The sequence below is a fragment of the Carcharhinus amblyrhynchos genome, chromosome 12 (assembly GCF_965287045.1).
Source record: "Carcharhinus amblyrhynchos chromosome 12, sCarAmb.v2.hapA, whole genome shotgun sequence".
Taxonomy (NCBI): domain Eukaryota; kingdom Metazoa; phylum Chordata; class Chondrichthyes; order Carcharhiniformes; family Carcharhinidae; genus Carcharhinus; species Carcharhinus amblyrhynchos.
The window spans coordinates 36,101,952-36,129,043 of NC_137335.1; the positions used below are offsets into that span (position 1 = coordinate 36,101,952).

The window sequence follows — 27,092 nt, forward strand, 5'->3', positions numbered from 1 at the left end:
ATCTGTCTACCCTATCCATCCCTTTCATTATCTTGTACGTCTCTATAAGATCCCCCCTCATCCTTCTAAACTCCAACGAGTACAGACCCAGTCTATTTAGACTCTCTTCATAGTCCAACCCCCTCATCTCCGGTATCAGCCTAGTGAACCTCCTCTGCACTCCCTCCGAGGCCAAAATACCCTTGCGCAAGTGCGGCGACCAAAACTGCACACAGTACTCCAGCTGTAGCCTCACCAGTACCCTGTAGAGCTGCAGCAAGACCTCCCTGCTTTTATATTCTATCCCCCTCGCTATAAAGGCCAGCATACCATTTGCCTTCTTGATCACCTGCAGACTGGGTTTTTGCGACACATGCACAAGGACCCCCATGTTCCTCTGCACCGTAGCATGCTGCAGCTTTTTGCCCTTTAAATGGTAATCCCTCCTCCTATTATTTCTGCCAAAGTGGATAACCTCACACTTGCTAACATTATACTCCATCTGCCAGGTCCTCGCCCACTCGCTCAGCCTATCCAGATCCCTCTGCAGACTTTCCACACCCTCCATGCAATTTGCTTTATCACTCATCTTCGTGTCATCAGCAAATTTCGTCACCCTACACTCGGCCCCATCCTCCAGATCATCTATATAAATGGTAAATAGCTGAGGCCCCTGCACTGATCCCTGCGGCACTCCACTAGTCACCAACCGCCAATCAGAATAGCACCCATTGATACCAATCAGCAACCTTGACTGATGTTTTGCCGATTTCAGATCTCACCAGAATTTGGTTTGGGTGGTTTGGATCAGGTAAGATCAAGTGTTGCTTACAGCACTAAAATAGACTGGACAGCCTCATTCTGTGTCTTGGGTTAGTAAATGCAAATATCTTGTATGTCTTGTCATCTATCTGATTCACTTGTCCAGTCACCTTAAGGGACCTGTGGTCATGCACTCCAAAATCCCTCTGTCCTCCATCTTTTTCACTATCCTACCATTTATTCCCATACCAAGTTAGCCTTCCCCAATGAATTACGCCCTGCTTCTCTGGATAGAACTCCACGTGCCCACCTGACTAATTCGCTGATGTCTTCCTACAGTATACTCCTCCTTTCATCATCAAACATATGGCCAATTTCTGTATCATCTACAAATCTCTTGTCCATACTCCCCTTACAAGGGACCTAGTCATGAACCCTGTGGAACTTCACTGGAAGGTATCTTTGAGTAACACAAACACCCATCGACCGATTATCCTTACTTCTTGCATCTTGAACTAGTTTTAGATTCAACTTGGCACTTTTGCCTGAGTTTCCTGGTCTTTTGCTTTCATGATCAGTCTGCCATGTGAAATCTTGTCAAAAGCCTTTCTAAGCTTCACATGGACTACATTAAATGTATAATACCCTAACTGAGACTCCTTGTTACCTCTTTTTAAAAAAAATTGTAAGACATTTCCTTTCCATAACAGATTTGTGTAACTTTCTTTGATTAAATCATGCCCCTCTAAATGAGTATTTATTCTGTCCCTCTGAATTTTTCTCCAATAGTTTTCCCAGCACTGAAGTTAGGCTGACTGACCTGCAATTACTCACCCTATCTCTCTTTTTGAACAATGCCTGCAATCATTGAGGAATGGAAAATGATGGTAAAATTTCCTGCTTCCCAAAACAGGCTAGGACAGTTTGTTTGGGCCTGGGGATTTATCCACTTCCAAAAATGCTAAAATCGCTTCCTCTTTCACTATTAATTTCCCTAATTTTTCACGTTCCTCCATGTTTGCAATGTCTGCACTATTTTTCGGTTTTGTGAAAAGAGGCACAAAGTATTAATTTATAAATATACGCCCATGCCTGCTTGCAAACAAATGGTACCCATAGCCCTATATTTTCTTGAATTATCCTCTTGTATTTTATATATTTTTAAAATGTCTTTGTATTTTCCTGATTTTGTTTGGAAACATTTTTTCATGCCCCCTTTGCTTTCCTAATTTCCCTTTTTAATTTCACCCCTACACTTCTCTAGATATTTTACAGCATTGCGTCTTCAATTGCTATCGTAGAATAAGCTTTTCTTTCTTTGTCCTCTCCACCTTCACATCAATGAGCTCAGGATTTGTTGCTCCCATTGCTCTGAATCTTCGCTAATTTCTTGAATGCCTCCCACTGATCTGGCACTGACTGATTTTTGGCTGTTTATAACTTTCCTTAACTACATCACATCTCATCTTAAAATTAGCCTTTCCCCAATTGATCAACTTTTTATTCTTAGTTCTTTTGCCCTCTCTGGAGGTGGATAGACAATACTTGACTGTAGTTACTGCAATGATGGATAGAACTCTCTGAATGTTAATGTTCCTCCATGAGAGAATGATGATGAAAATGAGGAACTTGCTGACACAGGAAGTAGTTGAAGCATTTAAAGGGAAATATGATGCATACATGAGGCAGAGGGAAGAAGAGTACAGAAGCAGAGTGAGAATATTGTTATGAGAGGAGGCTTGTATTGGAGTATAAATGCTAACTTAGGTCAATTTGGTCAAACTGTTCTTGTGCTCTAGATGAGTGTGATTTTTTTTTTGTTCTCTCCCTACAGTATCTGAAACAGAAAGTAATGAAGGGCTGCAGCTTAAAAAGGAACATGCTCTCAAGATATTCAATTACATCAACTCTTGGACACAAAGGTATGTTTACTTGTTATTTATAATGTCTGTGCGAGTGACCTTGTCATAATGAGATTACATTTTTCTGTTTATTGAGACATACAGAGAGGCATGAGGTAATGTAAGAATATAAGAAAAAGAAGCAGGAGTAGATCATGCAGTCATAAGAACATAAGAAATAGGAGCAGGAGTAGGCCATCCAGCCCCTCGAGCCTGCCCCACCATTCAATAAGATCATGGCTGATCTGTCGTGTCTCAGTTCCACATTCCCGCCCTCTCCCCATAACCCTTAATCCCCTCGCTTATCAAAAACGCATCAACCCGCGTCTTAAAAATATTTAGCGAGGCAGCCTCCACCACCTCAACAGGCAGAGAATCCCAGAGATTCACCACCCTTTGAGTGAAGAAGTTCTTCCTCAACTCCGTTCTAAACTGTGCCCCCTAATCCTACTGTCCTTTCTGAGCAGGAAGAGCCTCTCCACCTCTATCCTATCCATCCCATTCATCATCTTATATGTCTCAATGAGATCTCCCCTCATTCTTCTAAACTCTAACGAGTACAAGCTTAGTTTATTCAGCCTCTCCTCATAGCTTAACCCCCTCAACTCCGGTATCAGCCTAGTAAACTTCCTCTGCACTCCCTCCAAGGCCAAAATATCCTTGCGTAAGTGCAGCGACCAAAACTGCACACAGTACTCCAGCTGCAGCCTCACCAATGCCCTATACAGCCGCAGCAAGACCTCCCTACTTTTTATATTCAATCCCCCTCGCTATGAAGGCCAGCATCCCATTAGCCTTCCTGACCACCTGCAAGCTGGGTTTTTGCGACTCATGCACAAGGACCCCGAGGTCCCTCTGCACCGTCGCGTGCTGCAGTTTTTCGCCCCGTAAGTAATAGTCCTTCCTACCATTATTCCTACCAAATTGGACCACCTCGCACTTGCCAACATTAAATTCCATTTGCCATTTCCTGGCCCATTCGCCCAGCCTATCTAGATCCTTTTGCAGACTCTCCACACCCTCCGCGCAATTTGCCGTTCCACCAATCTTGGTGTCATCAGCAAATTTCGACACTTTGCAATTCATTTCAATCATGTTTTATCTTCAGCCTCAGCTCCATTTTCCTGCCTTTTTCCCATTTCACTTGATTCCCTGAGAGACCAAAAATCTATCTCAGCCTTAAATACATTCGATGATTTAAATATTAATAAACTCTGAGAGAATTCCAAAAATTCACAACCCTTTCAGTGAAGACATTTCGCAGTCTTAAATGGTATTTCCATTATTCTCTAACCTGTCAAGTCCCTTCAGAGTCTTTTATATTTAAATAGGATCATCATCCATTTCTTTAATTTCCAGACAGTATAGGCACAATTTTCTTAGTCTGTCATCATATAGCAACCCTTTCATTTCAGGAACCAATCTAGTGAACCTTCACTATACTGCCTTCAGTGCAAAGTATTGTTTCCTTTAATGAGGGAGGTCAAAACTGTCCATAGTACTACAAATATGGTCTCACCAAAATCCTGAACAGAAATTGCACAAGAAAAGATCCATCTATGGCTTACTAAGAAAATTAAAGATAATATTAGCACAAAAGAAGTTTGTAGTGTTGCAAATCAAAATAATAAGCCTTAGAAATCAGCAAATGACCTCAAATATTGGATATTTAATCTATATTTAATGGATATATGAGAATGAACTAGTCAGGAATATAAAAACGGATGGTAAGAACTTTTTATAAGTAAAGGAGGGTAGCTAAAGTAAATGTTGGTCCCTTAGAAGCACAAGAAAATTTTCATAGGGAATGAAAGACTTCCTTATTCAATCCCCTTGCAATAAAGGCCAACTTGTATTTGCCTTCATAAGTGTCTGTCGCACCTGCACACTAATTTTCTGTGCTTCTTGTAAGAATGCACCCAGGTTCTTTGAACAGCAATGTTTACAGGTTTTGTGCCTTTCAAAAAATATTCAGCTCTTTTATTCTTGCTACCAACGTGAATAATTGCGTATTTCTCAAAAGCATTTTTTATGCATGTGTGTCCTTCTTGTAGTGCACTTTCCCATCTAAGTTTGTATTGTCAAAAAACTTAGCTACCTTATACTGCCTCTTAGTCATTTAATGTGGAATACAAATATTTGAGGCCCACTGTTCTTGCCAGCCAACTTAATGTCTGTTCATTCCTGCTCTTTGCTTGCTGTTGGTTAACAAATCCATACTAGTGTTTTTTGCTTCAACTTCGTGAGACCATTCCTTGTGTATAAACCTTTTTATAACACCTTATCTAATGTATTTATACAATACTTACTAAGTTTTTTTTCTGTATCTATCCTACTAGTTTTATCGTCAAGAAATCTAATATGTTTTGCAAATACAATTTCCCTTTTATAAAACTAAGTTAATGTTGTCTGATCAGGCAATGATTTATTCAGTGCACTGTTGAGACTTCCTTCATTATAAATTTCAGCATCTACCTGTTAGCTGGCCTGTTTTCTCTCCCTCCTATTCATAAAAGTAGCAATACATTTGAAATATTCAAATTCAAAGAACTGCTCTAAAATCTGGGGAATTTCAGAAAATAATAACCAGCTCCCACTTTTAGAATTCTAGGCTGTAGGCTGTCAAGTCCTTGGGATAAGTTCCTTAAGTTTCTCTAATTATTTTTCTGATATTTTAAATTTTTCTCTTAATTAGCCCTTCGGTTACCCTCTGATTTTGTTTTTATTTGTGTCTTCTACGATGAAGATAGACACAAAATATTCATTAATGTCTGTGCCATTTTCTCACTTCACATGAAAATTTCCTCCTGCTTCTGCATCTAAGGGACCAGGGTTTACTTCAGTTACCCTCCTTTACTTCAAAAAGCCCTTACAATCTGTTTTTATATTCCAGGCTAGCTTACTCTCATGTCCTACTTCACCTTTTACCCATTACTTGATGGTTCTTTGCTGTTTTCTAAAGGCTTACTACTTTTATTTGCAAAATTATAAGCCTCTCATGTTAATACAATCCTTAACTTCCTTAGAAAGCCATAGATGGAAATTCTTGTCTCTTTTCTGTTCTTTAATGGAATGTATTTTTATTGAAAATTTTGAATTGTGTCTTTAACTGTTTCCATTGTTGATATGCTGCTGGGCCTTTTAGTTTATTTGCCCAATAAACTTTAGCCACTTCTCCCTTATGTAATTAGCTTGAAGTTTGAGATCCTAGTTTGGAATTTGATTGTGTTCCTTTCAAACATTTATATGGTTTTTTAAAAATTTCTTTATTCAATTCTTAAAGTTAGAAAGCACTTTTCCCCAGCTTTCTGTGATTACTAATGTTAACCCTGCCTCATTGCAAATAGTATTTCTAAAATATCTTTTTGGTGTGAGACAAAATAAGGATGTTGTTCCAGGAAACTATCACGAAGCATTCTGGAAACACATCTTTCAGACCATTTTTGCCAATTTGATTGGGCCAGTGTATGCAAATTTAATTCCCCAACCCCTACAATTATTATGTTGTCTTTGTTTAAACTCCATTTATTTCTTGCTTCATGTTCTGTCCAACTTCTGCTGCGGGACCTATAAACTACTCTCTCCATTGTTTTCAGACTCTTGTTATTCTTGATTTTCTATCCATCCTGATTCTACTACTTGATTTTAACCAAAATCCTTTCTCACTATTGGCCACATATCATCCTTTATTATCGGGGTTATTCTTCCTCCCATTCCATGCTTCCTGTCTTTTTGAAATGTTATGCACCCTGGAATATTTATTCCCCAACCATTGTCACCTGATAACCATGTCTCTAATGGTGGGTTAGATCTAAATATTTATCGCTATCTGAGCTACTAGTTCATCTTTCTTTTCAATTTATAGTGAAGTCTTAGGAGAAAACCGGAAGTTTTAACGTGTACTTTGGCTTTCCTGAATTTCAATTTTAATAGACAAGGTAGACTTATAATATTGGTACTTCATCATGAAAATAACTAGTGGGTTGCAACATTCCATTTAAAAATGCATTAAAAGGCCTTAGGATGATTGTGTTCAGGCATCTTTTCTCCCTGTGATACCCATGGTGGTGGTGTGACTGGGGTTTCCAGTATTAAATTTTTAACTAATGTTAGCAATAGTGAGCATAGTAACATCCAGGAGGCTAACAAACACAATAGCTGCTATTTTATACTTTGAATCTGTATACAATTACAAATTTGGCCAGCAGGTGTCGATGTGGGCAGCCTGGGGTTTTGGTTCTCCACTGGTGGGTCAGTCATGTTTGTAAAGGTAAGAAGGAAATCACGTTGAAATTTATAAAAGCAAAAAGTTCCCCCACATATCTTATTTAAACATGGAGAAGTTTTCTTCCAATCATTGAGAGAATTTTGGGCTTCCCAGCTAGCTTCTCAGAAAATCATGCCCTTGTTCTCTGCATCAACACTGTGTATGTGCCCAACTGTGGCCTGTTGTTATGTGGTGTGCTCTTTATCATTGATATATGCAATAGGTTTTATCCATCAAAATGAACCAAAAGGCCTCCATACTTGGGCCTGCCAAATCTTTGAAATCTGTGCATGATATGGTAGTCTACTGTTGCATAAAATGCAAATTCTCATCCTTGCCTTCAAATCTGATGCCCAAGTTGCATTAAATGCCCTTGTCACGTGATGATATTTACAGCACAATCTAGAGATTCTAAAGATTTTTGCAAATTACTTTTAACAGTCAGAATTATATTCACATTTTTTCTTCTTCCCAACCTCACTCCCATCTGAAAGTAATAAGATGCCTAGATTTTACACAAAATTAAGTTTCCCCAATATTTTGTCCAATTTTTATGTTTGCTATAAAACTATTAATGCTATGTTTCCTTCTTCTAGGCAATGTCTTTGTTGCTTCAAAGAGTACAAACACCTTGAAATCTTCAATCAGGTTGTTTATGCCCTTATTAATATGGTGACTGCCCAAGTCCAGGCTCTCCAGGACCAGTTATGTAAAATTTGCACTAGTAGTGATTCATCGTGGCAGGATCTGAATCAGAAAATCCATGAACAGGCTAATCAGGAAGGCGAGTGTAATAAAGATGAAGAAGATATTGGTCGAAAATCAAAGGATTTTGTGGAGAAAAAAGCAGATAATAGAACATATGGGAGGACTGAGGAGGTTTCTGCACGGAGCACTGATCCATTTAGCACATGGAGTACAGAGGAGAAAGAAAAGTTGCTGTTATGTGTGGCAAAAATTTTTCAGATTCAATTTCCTTTATATACTGCCTACAAACATAACACTCATGCCACTATAGAGGTATAATGTATTTCTTTGCACTATCAGTTAATACATGTGATCCGTTAATTCTAGCCTTTGCAAAGTTTCCATTGTTTTGAGGGCTAAAAGAATCACATCATTTTGTGCATTTTTATAACTTGTGTTTTTAATTTGCCCAAGATTGGTTCGGTGTAGAAAACATCCACTTTCTGTTAAAATACTAAATGTATAAATTATAATGCAAGGATAGAAAAGAAAGTCAGGTAAATTGTTTCAGACAGTTCAGAAAGTCTTTTTATAATGTTTGATATTTCCATGCTAACTTTGTTGTTTTGGGGTCGTGCAACCTTTTGAACAGAGTGTCTTAGCAAACTGTTGGTGTTAGATATGAATAATAGAGTAAATGAAATGAATTTTTATAGTAACTGAAAAAAGTTTGTTGTGCCACCAATTTCACTGGGTGTTTATCCTCTAGACATAATTCTACACCAAACTAATTTTGCAGGTGGGGAACAGAACAGTACTCTGAAGGGTAATATTTTTGAAATCAGACTTTGTTTCTCCCCTGGTAGCAGCTTACTACTGATAAATAAAATGCATAAAGAAACTATGACCAACATTAGAGGGCATTTTCATCAAATGATTCTAACTTAAAAAAAGTGTTTTACTCATGATTGACCAAAAGCTCTGTGTTTGTAGTTATGTTGTATTCAAATGAAAGGAAATCATAATTTCAAAAATTTATTGGTTAAAATGCAGATTAAGGCACTGGTTAGAGAAATTTTAGTTTAACACATGAACAAATTGGTATGCCAGTGTGACATAACAGGATTTGACCTACATAGATCCCTATGAAGTTTCGTTAGTAGCTGAAATGAATGGGAAATCTTCCATGTACAAACATATGAATAATGTATAAAAATTTTTAAATTTGTTTTGTTCTCCTCTCATCCAATGCTCATCCAAATCTCTGCTGCCTAAATGCCAACTTATATTCACCCATAATCCCTGTATTCCATGATCTGCCTTGGTTACCCCCTCACTGGCAACACAGTATGAGATTCTCATACTTGTTTTCAAATCCCTCTCTGGCTTCACCCTTTCCCATGTTTGTGATCTTCTCCAGCTGTCCAAACCCTCCAGTGCCTCCAGTTTTCATTGCTGCACTATTGTTGACTGTGCCTTTAACTGCTTGGCCCAAGTTCTGCAATTCACTCCTGAAATTTCTCCACCTCTCTACCACATTTTTTTTCCTTCAAGACACTGCATTAAACATACACCTTTGACCAATCTTTTAATAACCTGCTGTAATGACCCTTCTGCGGTTCTGTGTCAAATTTTGTGTGATAATTTTCCGTCCAGGTACCTTAGAATGTTTTTGCTATGTTAAAGGCATTATGTAAATGCAGATTATTTGAGTCAAAGGATAAATATTGTCCAGGATTCAGGAAGAACTCCACTGTTCTTCTCATTCATGCAATAGGACCTCTTTATCTCCACCTGTGTAGGCAGACTGGGCCTCGACATAACATCTTATCAGCCTAAATCATGTGTTCAGTTGCTGTAGTTGGGCTTATATCCGTTACCATCTTACGTGGGTGAAAATACTACCACTGACCTGATGCCGATGCTGTTGAAATTAAATGTTTTTCTATTAGTCAATGAGAAACCTTGTTTTTTAACCTAATGTAGGTCTGGTCAGTTTCGTGGTTTGTTTCTACTATTGTCTGATAGAATGTGTTGTGCTTTCAAAGACGTTTTGAAGAATGTTCATTTTTATTTAAATTGTACCAACTTTTCTTTAAACTAGGACATTTCAGCACATGAAAGCAACTTATTAGGGGCGTTTTGTGATATGAATGTAAGTGACACATTTTTGAATTTTATATTGTTTGTGTTTGGTTTTAGAATTTACAATATTCTAATCTTGGCCTTTGCCCCAAATGCCGGGACTTATTCTGTTTCATGTTCAGAGAGAAAAGCACATTGGGAGATTACTTTACCAAAAATAACAATTCTGGGCTGTAGTAGAATTTTTTTCAAGAAAACTAAGCTGATGCAATATGTGAAATCCTCGCATTCAAAACACCTCTCATTATTTTCCTGGCTGTATAAGGGGCTGAGTTTGTTGACTACAAGGTATTATTGTGAAAGTATGGGTCAATTTCTTGGCAACTCTAGTATGTCAGAAGATGTCTACTGAAACTGCAGTTTTTAATGCAATACAGTTAAGTAATCAAATTTGCTTGTTAAATGTAAAATGCAGATTGTAAGACAAAAATATTCTTAATTGAGTTTAAAAATAGTATATCTTTGCATGAATAAAAGTGGCAAGTTTGGTCCATTTTTGGTACTACCATTTTGTTGAGCATTTTAATCCCAGTGCCACGTTCTTTCGTCAAAATTTGTAAGACATTTGTGTTCGAAGTAGTCAGAAGTATCCAGCACAAAAAAAAGACCCTTTGGCCCAATGCGTTTGCACCAGTCAAAGACAAACCTCCTAACTATTCTAATTCTACTTTCCAACCTTGTATGCCTTGGTATTGCAAGTACACACCTAAATACTTCTTGCATGTTACAGGGGTCTCTGCCTGAGCCACCTTTTCAGGCAGTGAGTTCCAGCATCCCACCACCCTTGGGGTAAAAAAACATTTTCCTCACATTCCCTCTAAACCTCCTGCCCCTTACCTTAAATCTATGTCCCCTACCCATTAATTCCTCCATCAAGGAGAAATATTTCTTCCTGTTGACTCTATCCATGCCCCTTATAATTTTGTACATGTCAATCATGTCTCTTCTGCTCCAAGGGCAATTCCCTACCCAATCTTTCTTCATAAATAAAGCTCTCTAGCCCAGGCAATATCCTGATAAATCTCCTGTGTATGCTTTGCAGTGCACCTTGCATCCCTCCTGTAATGTGGATACCAGAACTATACACAATACTCCAGCTGTGGCCTAACCAACATTTTATATAGTTCCAACATAACCTTCCTGCCCTTAAACTATTACCTTGCTAATAAAGGAAAGTATACCATTTTCCTCCTTAACCACTTTATCCATCTGTCCTGCTATCTTAAGGGACCAGTGTTCATGTGCACCAAGGTAATGATCTATACATTGTTTAAAAACCTCAATTGATTCTGCATCTGTGACCTCTTGTGTGAATAAGGATTTTTATAGAAGAATCATTCCCAGTGTACCCTGTCGGCTTCCTTATTTTAAACACTTCAATCAAATCACCTCTTAAACTTCTGAACCCTCTGGTCTGTAACTCTGCTGTATTCCATGTCTCATCATAGCCAGGTCCCTACATCTTCTCCATCAGCCTGGTAAATTATTGCTGGACTTTCCTAAGGGTAAATACCCATTTAAAGTGGGCATTCAATTTAATAATCCACAATGAGGTTTCTTTTATATTCCCTACCCCTCGAGTTGAATGAGATGTTGCATTTAGCATAGAAAGCTCAAGACTGCACCTGCCAAAAGTCTGAAATAAAAAGAAAAAGTGTCAGTAGCATCTGTGATGAAAATGGAGAAATTGACATTTTTGGATGGACATTTTGTCCAACCTGAAATTAAGGTGAAGTTGATAATTTGGAAACAAAAAGAAATATTTGCATGCATAGACTTATTAGAATCCAATTACATGTTTGCGTCTGTACTGAAATTGCAAAGAAAATGTTGTAAGAATGCAAATTCTGTGCTGATGAACAGTTTTATTGCACTTAAACCTGTGGAATCTATGTATTAATTTTAACTTTCTACATAGATTGAGAGAAGCTAAGTGGAAAACGTAATCTTTGTAAAAGTGTCAAGGAATAGCTCTGCTCCCTGAAAAGTCCCTAATTTCTAATTCTAATATTAGCTTGGCGTTCCTTTTTTTTTTAAAAAGACACCCACACTTTTGGGAGATATGGGGAGGGAAAGAAAAAAAATCACAATTTTCTTTTGAATAATTTGTGAGAATTTTATTTCTTTGATTCCTTTATACTGATCACAGTCGTAACCATTTGCATTTCTTCTGTCATTTATTTAGGATGTGGAAGTACCTTTGCACTTGCTTCGTTATGTCTGCCTCTTTTGTGGGAAAAATGGGCTATCACTTATGAAAGATTGTTTTGAATATGGAATGCCTGAAACCCTTCCATTTCCAATAGCGCATGCTTTTATTACAATAGTATCCAATGTAAGTAGTGAACTTTTTTTAAAAAAACCTTTAATTGTATTAAATAGCTAGCTACCTGACTAATGTATCAAATTTCATCCTTCATGTCCATTAGCAAATAGCTGAAGCTATGTAAAAGGGAAATGGTATATTGAGAAGGGGCTTGCAGCACAAGAGTAAAGAAGCAGTTGTAAATTTGTATGAAGCATTGGATAGGCTACAGTTAAGATATGTGCAATTTCTTGTTCCCTTTTATATTTAAAAAAAAGGAAAATATTTGATTATGTTTAGCAGGATTGTGTTGGGGAATATCATTGAGGAGATGCTCAACCTACTGGGATTCAAACCATTGGAACCTAGACAGTTAAGCTGAGATTTAATATCGTTAAAAAACTTATGAAGAGTTTGATGCAGTTCCCCTGTTCAGTCTCATTTATCTATTAGCGAAACAATGATGAAATCTCATTAATTAAATTATTTAGGAGCATTGTCTTTGCATAGAGTTGATGAAGCTTGGGTTGCTTTGCTACAAACAACAGTGGCAACTAGTACTTATGTAGCACCTATACAACGTAATATGTCTTGAGTGTTTGCGTGTAAGACCATAAGATGTAGGAGCAGAATTAGGCCATTTGGCCCATCGCATCTGCTCTGCCATTCAATCATGACGGATAAGTTTCTCAACTTCATTCTCCCATCTTTTCCTTGCAATTTTTGACCCCATTATCAATCAAGAACCTGTCTATCCCTGTTTTAAACACACTCAATGACCTGGTGAGTGCTATTAGACAAGTTGTGACATGGATCCACGTTGGATGATATCAGAACTGAAGAGGGTAGGTCCTAAGGATTGTCTTAAATAAAAAGAGAAGCAGCAAGATGGGGAAAATTAGGGAGGGCTTTCCAGAACTGTCAGCCTCCGCATCTGAAGTGATTCAGATTGGAGATTCTTGAGGACCAGAGTTGAAAGAGCACAGATTTTGGAGAGTTGTGAGCCTGAAGAAGATTACAGAGAGGGGGAAGGCATGGAGGAGTTTGAAAACTGATGGGAGTTTTAAAATTGATGTCTTGATTATCTAGGGTCCAATGTAGGTGGCAAAGGGCAGAATGATGGGTGAATAGGACTTGGTGTGAGTAAGGATACAGGAGCAGTTTTGGATGACCTCACATTTACAGTGGGAAGAACATGGGAGGCTAACCAAAGTGTTGGAATTTTCAAGTTGAGAGATAGCAAAATCAAAGATGTGTTCCAGCAGGGGATTAGCTGAGTTGTGAATGAAATTGGGCAGTGTTACAGAGATATTAGTGATGGCATGAGTATGTGGTTGAAAGCTCATCAGAGTCAGATATGGTACAAATGTTGTGAACCCTCTGGTTCAGTTTCAAACAGTAACCAGGGAAAGGAATGGAGTAGCTATTTAAGGAACGGAGTTTGTGAGAAAGGCTGAAGACAATGGCTTCAGTACACCCAGGATTTAATTGGAAAACCACAGTGAAGTGGTTGCAGGAGTTGGGTGTGTCGGTGTGCATATGGAAAGTTTAGATATTTTCAGATGATGCTGCGAGATGGCATGTAGATAAAAATAGAAGGGGTCCAGGGATAGATGTTTGGAGATCACCAGAGCTAACAGTGTGGGAGCAGAAAGAAAATTCATTGCAGGTGATTCTCTGGCTGTAACTGGATAGATAAGAATGCACCCAGATTAATGCAATCCTGTCCAACTGTGCAATAGTGGAGAGGGGTTGAACAAAGATAGCGTGGTCACCATTGTCAGTGTTTTAGACAAGTTTAAAAGGGTGGGATGAATATTAGGAAATAATGTTTGGCATTGAGAACAATTTGTGTACGTAAGAACATGAGAAATAGGAGCCAACATTGACCATTTGGCTCATTGAGCCTGCTCTGCCATTCAGTAAGGTCATGGTTAATTGACTGGCCTTTACCACCACCTTCCTGCCTGTTTCCCATAACTTTTGACTTCCTTGTAGATCTACCTCAGTCTTGAATATATCAAGTGATCCACAATGACTGTGGCAAGGATAGAAACTGATTAAAGGGATTCAGACATGGAGCTTGATGAAAGATGAGCACAAATTTGAAAGGTGACAACACGTTCAAGGATTTTGGAGAGGAAGGGGAAGTTAGAGATGAGGTGGTAGTTTGCAAGGATGCAGGGTGAAAGGTTTGTTTTGAGACGAGCTGTGACGGCTGCAGATTTAAAAGAGGAGGGCACAGTGGGCCTTCAATGTTGTTGGCTATAATAGGAGCTAGGAAGGGAAGTTAGGTGGTCAGCAGTCTAATGAAAATAGCATCATGGGAGAAACAAGTAAGTTTAGTGGACAGGACGAATGCAGAGGGCAAGGGATGGATGAGAAACTGGAGAAAGATGCAAACTTAGTTAAGGGAGGAAGGGATCTTGGAGGACGTTTTTGCTTTGTGGCTGGGAAGGAAGGAAAATGTATACAAATTGCTTAAATGGTCTTAAACCTAGTGACAAAGATATTCATGAGTTCTTTGTACTTGTTGGAAGAGAGGATGGATGAGACGAGGGAGAGGGGTTTAAGAGAACGTTTTACGGTAAAGAAAAGAAGCTAGGGGTTATCTTTGCATTCAAGGATGATCTCAAAATAGTGAGCAGTTTTAAAGGATGAGGGCAGAGCTTTTATGTAGTTGATTCAGATCTAGCAGGGAATGGCTAACAAGTTGACTGCTAGACCTGATCAAGTCTGCTTCCTTTTGTATTTGAGAATGGAGTTGAGACAGCACCAGAGACGATTCAAGGTGAGAGAGGTTAATGATCTAGTCAAAGACGGAAGTGAGGGTATGGTTGAGCAGGTCAATAGCTGTAGAAATGTCATTGTGTGGAGGACCAATGACTAAACAGTTGAGATTTTGTAATTGTAAGTGAATTAGGAGAGATGTTTTTTAAGAAGTGAGCACAGAAAGGGGTAGAATTGGGAGGGTGAAGTGGGATGAGCGTGGAGAGTGATGAAGGAAACAATTTGATCTGCCTTTGTGTTTGACATGATAATAGTGTGCAATGGCAAGGTCAATGGATGTCTGTGAATATGGGTTTGAGAGTTTATAAAGAAACCGAGGGAGAATAGGAGAATTGAGGTAGAGTTTGGAATTGCCAAGGATAGGAAGGAACTTGATGTAGAGGCTGAGGGAGGAAAGCCTTTAAGGAAAAGTGGGATAAATATTTAACACTAAAATAAGCAAAGCTGTTCCCATTAGCAGGTGGCACAAAGACTAAAGGTCACAACTGTAAGGGCTGAAATTCTCCCAAAAAGGTTTAGTGTTGAATTCACAGGAAAATGGGAGTAATTCATGCTGGTTTTTTCAGTGGAAGTTCACATTAGAATCTCTCACACTCCGTGCAATGCGGAGGCCACCAGTGTGAATATCATTAGGTTTCAGGAGGCCGGGAGGTTGAAACCAGCGGGCGTCTGCTTATGTGCAATGGCCCCTGAACTGTCAGCCTCCTCGTTTGCTGGCCACTCAATCACTTATCATTAAATGGGGAAGCTAATAGTTTGGGACTGGCAAGCCCGGGGCTTGTGCAGTTTGCCCTCTCCCAAAGTGGGCTGACCCCCACTGCCCAGCCCACTCTGATCACTGGCCTTCCTCCTGCCCTGACCAATCCCTATGCAGAGTGGCAGCAGACCCCCAGCCCACTGATTGCCTCAGGGCCAATGGGCAGTGCCAAGTGCCCCTGGTCATGGGCACCTTGCCGTTAGGCAGGATTGGGGGCATAGGCTGGCACTGCCATGGTGCCCATAACCAGGGGGAACCAACCCCCACCATGAACCCCCGAGGGGGAAAAATGTGGACCTACTGTAAACCCTGCTGGACTGAAACATTCTGGGGGTAGGAGAGGCTAGTGGGCCTGGAGAATTTAATTCTGGGCCCGCTAATTACATTTAAATTTTATTAACAGATTTAAGTAATTTACCTGGTCTTTCCACTGATTTCCAGCGCAGATCTGATGGCGTCATAAATCAGGTGCTGGGAGATGGCTTGTGGCAGGAACACATGCGCGAATCCTGCCTATGCCTAGTCATGAGATACTCCCATCCTGCTGTGCTAAAAAATTTGCGTGGCGGGGTGGGAGAATCGTGCCCAAGCTTTTTTATGCAGCAAGTGCTAATGACCTTGTACTCGTTGCCTAAGTGGGTGCTCAAAGGAGAGACACTTAATAATTTGAAATAGAAATTGGATGGGCACTTGGGGGAAATAAACTTGCAAGGCTATGGGATAGAGTCGGGGAATAGGCCTGACTGGATTGCTGTGTAGAGAGTTGGCATGGACTTGATGGGCTGACTGTATTAGTTCACTCATCCTTTAGAATATACAGTTCCAAGTAATTCATTTGCAGGTGTCTTCACTTGCAGGTATGTGTAATCCTGTGAAGGATTATATTTTAGAAATTTGGGGGTGAGGGGGAAGAATCATCTTGTGTAACCTGTGTATAAACATTCATTTTGAAAATCTGTGGGACAGTTTTGTAATCACCATTTTGATTGAGTTATAATCAGGTGTGTATTGTTGAGGATCTAAGTCACAGCTCCCTTGTCTACATCACACACTTGTTTAACCTTTTCTGGATTTTGCAGTGGTAAAGACAGTGAAATTGTCAGCATTCACCATCATTATGCCACTGAAATTGGGAGTATGTATATGTGAAGAATAGCGCACGAATCCAGAGGTTTCAGTCAGTGATTCTATGCTTCTGCAGAGGATGCATTGTTTTAGAAGATACCTCTAATTCCCGAGTCCAATTCTGAAGCAATGAGTGAACTGATGGAACCTCCTTCTTTTACACTTATTCTCGCTCTTTCAAACCCATGAAAATGTTGTGAAATATTGAATAACATTTAACTGGGATTTTAAAGGAATACTAAGTTCACAGTTGCTGCTAAACCCCTTTCGATGGTCCTGAAATGCAAATTTAAATTTTTGGAATGTCAAATTTCTCCATTATAATAAAAATCCACGTTTTAATTTTTTTAAAGTATGTTTATAACATTTTGGATTCTAATCTTATCGTTTATTTTGTGATTTGAAATTATAAATTTAAATTGAAAGGATTTAGCACTTTCAACTTCCTGGTTTGCTGTCAATGAGAATACTTCCTATCTGATCAACTGCTTACCATGCTTACTGCCATCATTGCTGCTGTTTGCCTGGGAATCCCTGTTCCTTGGCACCAGATTGAAACCATTGTCATGAAAGGTGATTCTGCACTAAGATGGTTAGATTTCTGTGTACAGCTTTCTTCAAGGTTTCTGGTGAGCACAGTTCCTTCACTGTCGATTACAAAATCCATTTTTAAAAATCTTTTGTGCTCTGTCATGATCTTGTATCATGAGAAGGATACATCTTTCTCTGAAAACTGCTGTTTGCAATATGTACATTTTATGTCAGCATTTTGCATTTATAAATTCCTATGCCCACAATTTGAATGGAAACTGCCTCTGTAAGTTTCTTATAGTGTAATTTTACCTGTTCTCTTTGTGACTCTCCATCAACACCAATGGTGAAAGGGTGTAATTGCAGTATGACAAGTTTCCGTAGCTAGCTTCCATTATAAGGATGGGTAAAATAATTCATGCTCTGCCCTTGTTTTCATATTTCCATAGTTTTGACTTGTGCTTGTGTAATTCCATTGGAAATCAATTTGTAATGTTACAATACTGTGCCTTTAAAAATATGTTTTCTATGCTGGATGTTTCTAACAGTCTCTTCCATTTTACGAGTGCCGTTCTGTGTACGATCCCATTCTGACTACAGTCTGCATCCTGTATGTTACTGCAGCAGTATAATTGCTAGAAATATTTGTTTTAATCTGAATTAATGCTGTTCTCCTGTTCTTGGTATTCCCCTGGGATTTGCATGGGAGGGGGGGCTTGATTGGAATAATTGACAGGTATGGTCATGTGATGGAGTGAAGCTAAGCTTACATGGAGTATCAAGCTGAGTTGCTACTTTTGAGTTGAAAGAGAACAGTGTCTCTGCCCTCTCTGCAGTTGGAGGCTGAAATACTGCTGTATGAGATTGGACCTTTCTCTGAAAGTTGATGTTCTGGAAGCTGCAGGGGGAGAGCTATCCCTTTCTGTCTCTGAAGTCTGTAGACTGGGAACTTCCAGAGACTAGGTTTACTCCGCTGAAGTTTGGCTGTGTTGAGAATATATCCTTTGAAAACTGCTATTTACAATTGCTGCCGAGGCCAACAGTTATTGCCAAATTCAAATTATCCATCAGTAATAGGTGTGGGTCACAACTTGAACTGCTGTCATCCATGTGGTAAAGATATAACTGCAGTGCAGCTGGGTAAAGAGTTTCAGGATTTTGACTGAGTGACAATGAAGGAATTGTTATATATTTCCAAGTCAGGTGGTGTGTGACTTGAAAGTGTGGTGTTTCTTGGTGCCTGTTGCCCTTGTCCTTCCACGTGATAGAGGTTACAGGTTTCGGAGCTACTGTCAAAACAGCTTGACAAGTTCATATAATCATAAAATCTCTACATTGCAGAAGGAGGCCATTTTGACTCATTTGAGCCTGCACTAACAACAATCCCCACTTGGGCTGTATCCCCATAAACCCATGGATTTACCCTGATAATCCCCCTGACACTAAGGGCCAATTCAGCATAGCCAATCCACCTAACCTGCACATCTTTTTGAACTGTGGGAGGAAGCTAGAGCACCTGGAAGAAACCCACACAGACACAAGGAGGACATGCAGACTTCACACAGTCACCCAAGGATGGAATTGAACCTGGGTCCCTAGTGCTGTGAGGCAGCAGTTCTAACCACTGTATGACTATGCCATCATGCCATCCATTGCTATGAAATTTGTAGATGGTACACACTGCAGCCACTTTGTCAGTGCTGATTTGATTTATTATTGTCACATGTATTTGTGTACAGTGAAAAATGTTGTTTCTTGCAACTGCACAATAGTTGCAACATTTGCAAATGACTGCATCTAAGAAAGCAGTTAACCTAAATTGGCTGCAACATTTAAAATCTGCGCCTCAAGGAAAATCAAAGGACACTTAACTGTATATTGTTTTAACTCTCTTTTTTGGAATCTTTAACTCCCCTTTTTCTGATACCTGCGTGTGATGTTGAGTTATTATTTTCTGAAGTTTAATGATTAATGAGTTTTCATCTTCTTTAACTCAGAACCTGTTTGATCGGCTCTTTATTAATCACTGCATAAATAATTAAATGCATTTTGATTTAGAAAGGACATATCCTTATGAGAAAGATATTTAATCCTATGTTGTGACCAACCAAAGAGATTGACTAGAGAGAAGCCAGTTCACCACTCCTCCTGTAATCATAACAGTTGCTCTATTTGAATGCATTGTAGTTGCTGTGATACTAGGACTGTGTAGACCCAGGCGCCACTTCTAAATTCTGTGAACCAAATCACCATGAAAATGTTGTTCCATGGAGCTGGGTATAAACCAAGGACAAACCACCATGATACAGTAATATAAAAGCAAAATATTGCAGATGCTGGACAGAACAAAAGAACAAAGAAAATTACAGCAAAGGAGCAGGCCTTCACCGGCCATGCTGCCTGGCTTAACTAAAACCCCCTATCCTTCCGGGGCCATATCTCTCTATTCCCATCCAATTCATGTACATCAAGATGCCCCTTAAAAGTCATTACCATATACGCTTCCACTACTTGCCCCGGCAATGAGTTCCAGGCACCCACTATTCTCTGTGTAAAAAAAACAAAAATCTGCTTCATACATCTCCTTTAAACCTTGCCCCTCACACTTTAAACCTATGCCCCCTAGCAATTGACTCTTCCACCCTGGGAAAAAGCTAATAATTAGCCCAATTATGACATCTAACATTTAGGGATGGGGATATTAGGTAATCTGCCTGGCATTTATTTTAAATTCCAGATAGAAATGAAAAATGAGCCATCCGAATGGAAGAGCTCATTAGGTCACAGATTTCACATCTTTCTTTCATTATCAGTGATGTCCAAATCAAGAGAACTCTGTCCATGCCTCTCACAATCTTGCAGACTTCTATCAGGTCTCCCCTCCAACCTCCATTGCTTAATATAAAAAAGGATAGCAAGAGTTTTTATAAATATATAAAAAGGAAGAGGCTGGCTAGGGTGAACGTTGGTCCCTTAGAGGATGAGAAGGGGGACTTAGTGGTAGAGGATGGGGATATGGCTGAGGTCTTGAATAACTTTTTTGTTTCTGTCTTCACGGAGGAGGACGTGAATAATTTGCCGGGTGTTAGAGATGGAAAGGTGGTAGGACTGGAGGGTCTTAATGACATTACTGTTAGTAGAGAGGCGGTGCTCGACAGACTGGAGGGGGCTGATTGTGGACAAGTCCCCAGGACCGGATGGAATGCATCCGAGGGTTCTGAAAGAAATGGCGGAGGTGATAGTGGATGCCTTGGTGGTTATTTTCCAGATGTCGCTGGATTCCAGGGAAGTGCCGGAAGATTGGAAAACGGCTAATGTTACGCCATTGTTTAAGAAGGGTGGCAGGCAAAAGGCAGGGAATTATAGGCTGGTTAGCTTAACGTCTGTTGTAGGTAAAATGTTAGAATCCGTCATCAAGGAGGAAATAGCGAGGCATCTTGAGAGGAATTGTTTGATAGAGCAGACGCAGCACGGTTTCGTTAAAGGGAAGTCGTGTCTGACAAATTTACTGGAGTTCTATGAGGATGTGTCTAGGGCGGTGGATAGAGGAGAGCCGGTGGATGTGGTCTTTCTTGATTTTCAGAAGGCGTTTGACAAGGTACCTCACAAGAGGTTATTGCAGAAGGTAAGGGGACATGGAGTTGGGGGTAGGGTGTTAGCGTGGATAGAGGATTGGTTGTCAAATAGGAGGCAGAGAGTGGGGGTCAATGGGTGCTATTTGGATTGGTGGTTGGTGACTAGTGGAGTGCCCCAGGGGTCGGTGCTGGGGCCTCAGCTATTTACCATTTATATAGATGATCTGGAGGAGGGAACTGAGTGTAGGGTGTCGAAATTTGCTGATGACACCAAGATTGGGGGAACGGCAAATTGTGCGGAGGGTGTGGAGAGTCTACAGAAGGATCTAGATAGGCTGGGCTAATGGGCCAGGAACTGGCAAATGGAATTTAATGTTGGCAAGTGCAAGGTGGTCCACTTTGGTAGGAATAATGGTCGGAAGGATTATTACTTACGTGGCGAAAAACTGCAGCAGGCGACGGTGCGGGGTCCTTGTGCATGAGTTGCAAAAACCCAGCTTGCAGCTGGTCAGGAAGGCGAATGGGATACTGGCCTTCGTAGCAAGGGGGATTGAATATAAAAGTAGGGAGGTCTTGCTGCGGCTGTGTTGGGCATTGGTGAGGCCGCAGCTGGAGTACTGTGTGCAGTTTTGGGCGCCGTACTTACGCAAGGATATTTTGGCCTTGGAGGGAGTGCAGAGGAGGTTTACTAGGCTGATGCCGGAGTTGAGGGGGTTGAGCTATGAGGAGAGGCTGAATGTTCTTATGTTCAATGAGAACAAACCAAGTTTCTCCAACCTGTCCTCATAGCTAATGCCCTCCATACTGTGCAACATCCTGGCAAATCTTTTTCTGTACCCTCTCCAAAGCCTCCACATCTTCTGGTAGTGTGGCGACCAGAATTGAATGCTATATTCCAAGTGCAGCCTAGCTAAGATTCTGTAAAGCTGCAATATGACTTGCCAATTTTTAAACCCAATGTCCCGGCTGATGAAGGCATGCCATATGTCTTGTTGATTACCTTCTCCCCCTGCATTGCCACTTAAGAACATAAGAAATAGGAGCAGGAGTAGGCCATCTAGCCCCTCGAGCCTGCCCCGCCATTCAATAAGATCATGGCTGATCTGTCGTGGCTCAGTTCCACATTCCCGCCCTCTCCCCACAACCCTTAATCCCCTTGCCTGTCAAAAACCTATCAACCCGCGTCTTAAAAATATTTAGTGAGGCAGCCTCCACCACTTCAACGGGCAGAGAATTCCAGAGATTCACCACCCTTTGAGTGAAGAAGTTCCACCTCAACTCCGTTCTAAACCGCCCCCCCTTTATCTTGAGGCTGTGCCCTCTAGTCCTACTGTCCTTTCTGAGCGGGAAGAGTCTCTCCACCTCTATCCTATCCATCCCATTCATCATCTTATACGTCTCAATGAGATCTCCCCTCATTCTTCTAAACTCTAACGAGTACAAGCCTAATTTATTCAGCCTCTCCTCATAGTTCAACCCCCTCAACTCCGGTATCAGCCTAGTAAACCTCCTCTGCACTCCCTCCAAGGCCAAAATATCCTTGCGTAAGTGTGGCGACCAAAACTGCGCACAGTACTCCAGCTGCGGCCTCACCAATGCCCTATACAGCTGCAGCAAGACCTCCCTACTTTTATATTCAATCCCCCTCGCTATGAAGGCCAACATCCCATTTGCCTTCCTGACCACCTGCTGCACCTGCAGGCTGGGTTTTTGCGACTCATGCACAAGAACCCCGAGGTCCCTCTGCACCGTCGCCTGCTGCAGTTTTTCGCCATGTAAGTAATAGTCCTTCCTACCATTATTCCTACCAAAGTGGACAACCTCACATTTGCCAACATTAAATTCCATTTGCCAGTTCCTGGCCCATTTGTCCAGCCTATCTAGATCCTTCTGCAGACTCTCCACACCCTCCGCACAATTTGCCGTTCCACCAGGTGTCATCAGCAAATTTTGACACCATACACTCGGTTCCCTCCTCCAGATCATCTATATAAATGGTAAAAAGCTGAGGCCCCAGCACCGACCCCTGGGGCACTCCACTAGTCACCAACCGCCAATCCGAATAGCACCCATTAACCCCCACTCTCTGCCTCGTATTTGACAGCCAATCCTCTATCCACGCTAACACCCTACCCCCAACTCCATGCCCCCTTTCCTTCTGTAATAACCTCTTGTGAGGCGCCTTATCAAACGCCCTCTGAAAGTCAAGAAACACCACATCCACCGGCCCTCCTCTATCCACCGCCCTAGACACATCCTCACAGAACTCCAATAAATTCGTCAGACACGACTTCCCCTTAACGAAACCGTGCTGCGTCTGCTATATCAAACAATTCTCCTCAAGATGCCTCGCTATTTTCTCCTTGATGACGGATTCTAACATTTTACCTACAACAGACGTTAAACTAACCAGCCTATAATTACCGGCCTTTTGCCTGCCACCCTTCTTAAACAACGGCGTAACATTAGCCGTTTTCCAATCTTCCGGCACTTCCCCGGAATCCAGCGACGCTTGGAAAATAATCACCAAGGCATCCACTATCACCTCTGCCATTTCTTTCAGAACCCTTGGATGCATTCCATCTGGTCCTGGGGACTTGTCCACAATCAGTCCCTCCAGTCTGTCGAGCACCGCCTCTCTAGTAACAATAATGTCATTCAGGCCCTCCAGTCCTACCATCTTTCCATCACTAACACCCGGCAAATTATTCACGTCCTCCTCCGTGAAGACTGAAACAAAAAAGTTATTCAGGGCCTCAGCCATTTCCCCATCCCCTACCACTAAGTCCCCCCTCTCATCCTCTAAGGGACCAACGTTCACCCTAGCCAGCCTCTTCCTTTTTATATATTTATAAAAACTGTTGCTATCCTTTTTTATATTAAGCGCTAGCCCAGCTTCATAGTTTATCCTACTCTTCTTTATCAACCTTTTTGTCATTCTTTGTTGACATTTAAACCTCTCCCAATCCTCTTCTCGCCTACTACTCTTAGCTACTCTAAACGCATCCGCTTTTAATTTAACACTATCCTTTACCTCCTTCGTTATCCACGGCTGATTATCTCTCCTCCTACGATCCTTTTTAACCATTGGAATAAATTTCTGCTGAGCACCAAGAAAGATCTCCTTAAAGATCCTCCACTGTTCCTCAGCAGACCTACCTTCCAATGCACTCCGCCAACCAACATTCGCCAATTCCTCTCTCATCCTACCATACTCCCCTCTGTTCAAACAAAGGACACATGTCCGGGAACCCACTTTCTCCTCCTCCATCTGCATCAGAAACTCCACCATACAATGATCACTCTTCCCAAGAGGATCCTTCACAAGGTCCCTAATTCTACCCGCCTCATCACTTTCAGTGACCTGTGTACCTATCACACCCAGATCCCTTTGTCTATCAATATTCTTAAAGTTCTGCCATTTACTGTATATTTCCTATATGTATTAGACCTTCCAAAATGCATTCCCTCACATTTGTCCGGATTAAACTCTATCTGCCATCTCTCTGCCCAAGTCTCCAACTGATCCGTATCCTGTAGTATCCTCTGATAGTCCTCTGGCTTTGTAACCCATTTCAAATAAAGCTTTCCTGCCCTTGCTGATTATTTGGTAAAATTTCTGTGTCACTGGAATTTTGAGTACTTGAATTGATAGTCTTAAGTTCATAGTGAAGTGAGATCTTCTGAAGTAAACACAGGCTAAGCTAGTACTCCAAAAATAGGCTGCAAGTCTGCAATTGAAAGTGAACACAAAATTGATTTTTGAAAGAAAGCACTGCTGATTGAACTATGTAAGGCAATGCTATGATTATATTATCCGCAAGGTATTATGATAGTCCACAGTACTGGTTTGTTACTTAGCAACTGCTAGAACAGTGATTAAGAGAAAGCCAAACACACACAGCTGTGGTTAGCAGATTTTGAGTAAAATTCAGTTGATCTTTAATTTGTCAGTGAGGGCAAAGGGTTGGTTGGCTTTATACCTGTCTAACTGCTTGCTTAGACTTTACAGATGGGTTAGTTATTAGATGTTGCAGTCTTGTGTATAATATGTCTTTGGGAGAAGAAGTCAGCAAGTGATGTCGTTTTGTTCATGGCCCATAACATGATTGGAATTTAAAGGCAAAGAGTTGGTGGAACAAAATATTCTATAATTTTGCATAAGTAGGATGTGTTTTCTTTGTCTCTGAAATTCTGTTTTGGAAGGAATATAGATAAAATGTTGTTTGCTGATGTTTGTTTAAAATTTTATTCCCGTTTCCCTGTAAATTCTTTTTAAACTAGGGTAGAGCTCCATAAATATTGGCAGCCTGCCAGTAATTCACTCATTCTTCATGTAACTCATAACATGATTGGTTATTTGCAATGGGAGTGTGGGATTTCAGAATTACCATGTATTTATTTGTCTAACTGCATTTTCCAACAATAGTAGAGGGTACAGTGACCTACTGGTTATAGTGCTAAAAAAGCATAACTCATAAATTGTGAATTTAATTGAATTACTAATTTGTATAATAGCACCAGGGAAATTACCAAGAAGACTAATACATCTGATTCATTTTTATGTCCTTCAGGGACCTACGTACTCTGACAAACACATGACTGTTCCAAACAGTGTAGTGAATTCTTATTGCCCTCTGAAGCTTCTTATTCATTCATGGGTGAAGGCATTACCTGGCTATGCCAGCATTTATTGTCCATTTCTCATTACCCATGAGAAGATGGTGGTGAGTTGGCTTCTTGAACTGCTGCAGTCAGTGTGATGTTGGTACACTCTCGGTGCTGTTAAGGAGGGAGTTCCAGGATTTTGACCCAGTGAAGAAACATCATTCTATTTGGACAACTTTCAGGTGGTGGTGTTCCCAGATGGTCTGCTGCCATATCCTTCTAGATGGTAGTGGTTAAAGGTTTGAAAGAAATTGTCAAAGGAGTCTTGGTGAATTGCTGCAAACATACGAAGTAGAGCAGAGGTAGGCCACTTGGCCCTTGAGCCTGCTGTGCCATTCAGTAAGGTCATCGCTGATCTCTTTGTGTTGAGTTCCACATGCTTCACCTTCCCACGTTAACTTTTGATTCCCTTGCCCATTAAGAATCAATTTACCTCTGCCATAAATATTCAGTGATCCTGCTTCCACCGCCTTCTGGGCAGAGTGCTCCAAAGTTGCACAATCTCTTCATCTCTGCCCTATAAGGATGACCCCTAATTTTAAAACAGTACGTGCTTATTTCTGGACTTGCCGTATAGTGCATCTTATAGATTTTGCACATCGCTGCCATTATGTGTTGGCGATGGAGGGACGAATATTTTTGGGTGGGATGCCAATCAAATGGATTGCTTTGTTGTGAATGGTGTCAAGCTTCGTGAGTGTTGGAACACTCCAGAAGTTCATTCAGGCAAATGGAGGTATGCCATCACACACCTGATGTGTGCCTTGTAGTGCCTTGTTGACACGCTTTGAGGAATGAGGAGCTGAGGTACCTGCCGCATGATTCCTAGATTCTGAGTTGCTCTTGTAGCCATACTATTTATATAGCCTATCAAGTTCAGTTTTTGATCAATGGTAGTGCCTAGAATATTGATAGTGGGGATTTTGATGATGTTAATGCTAGTGAATGTCAAGGGACGGTGGTTAGATTCTTTCTCAGGAGGCTAAGGAAATTCGGCATGTCTAACACGATTTAGCAATTTCTACAGATGCACCATAGAAGGCATCCTTTCCGGATGTATCACAGCTAGGTGTGGCTCTTGCTGACAAAGACCACAAGGAACTACAAAGGGTTGTGAATGTAACCCAGTCCTCATACAAACCAACCACTCATCCATTGACTCCATCTACATTTCCTGTTGCCTTGGAAAAGCAGCCAGCATAATCAAGGACCTTACGCACCGTCGGCAAGCTCTCTTTCACCTTCTTCGGAAAAAATATACAAAAGTACCAACTCAAAAAATCAACTTCTCAAGAACAGCTTCTTCCCTGTTGCTATCAGACTTTTGAATGGCCCTATCGTATATATTCTTTCTCTTTACCCTATCTGTAATTGCAACACTATATTCTGCATCCTCTCCTTTCCTTCTCTCCTATGAACAGAATGTTTTTTGTCTCTATAGCACACAAGAAACGATTTATTGTATCCTAATACATGTGTCAATAAATTAAATCTTGGTGACAATGGTTATTGTCTGGCACATGAATGGCATGGATATTACTTGCCTCTTGACAGACCAAGCCTGGATATTGTTCAGGTCTTGCTGCACTTGGACATAGAT

General features: G+C 40.7%; 1 protein-coding gene across 4 annotated transcripts in view; it reads left to right on the plus strand.

Moving 5' to 3' along the window:
- usp34 (ubiquitin specific peptidase 34) overlaps positions 1-27,092 on the plus strand; it is a 290,233-nt gene that overhangs the window by 51,453 nt on the left and 211,688 nt on the right. For all 4 annotated transcript variants that reach the window (XM_080200367.1, XM_080200368.1, XM_080200369.1 and 1 more), the window contains exons 2-5: positions 2,576-2,663; positions 7,506-7,929; positions 9,701-9,751; positions 11,927-12,076. In XM_080200367.1, the coding sequence (XP_080056493.1) occupies positions 2,576-2,663; positions 7,506-7,929; positions 9,701-9,751; positions 11,927-12,076 (713 nt within the window). The remainder of the gene's footprint in view (positions 1-2,575; positions 2,664-7,505; positions 7,930-9,700; positions 9,752-11,926; positions 12,077-27,092) is intronic.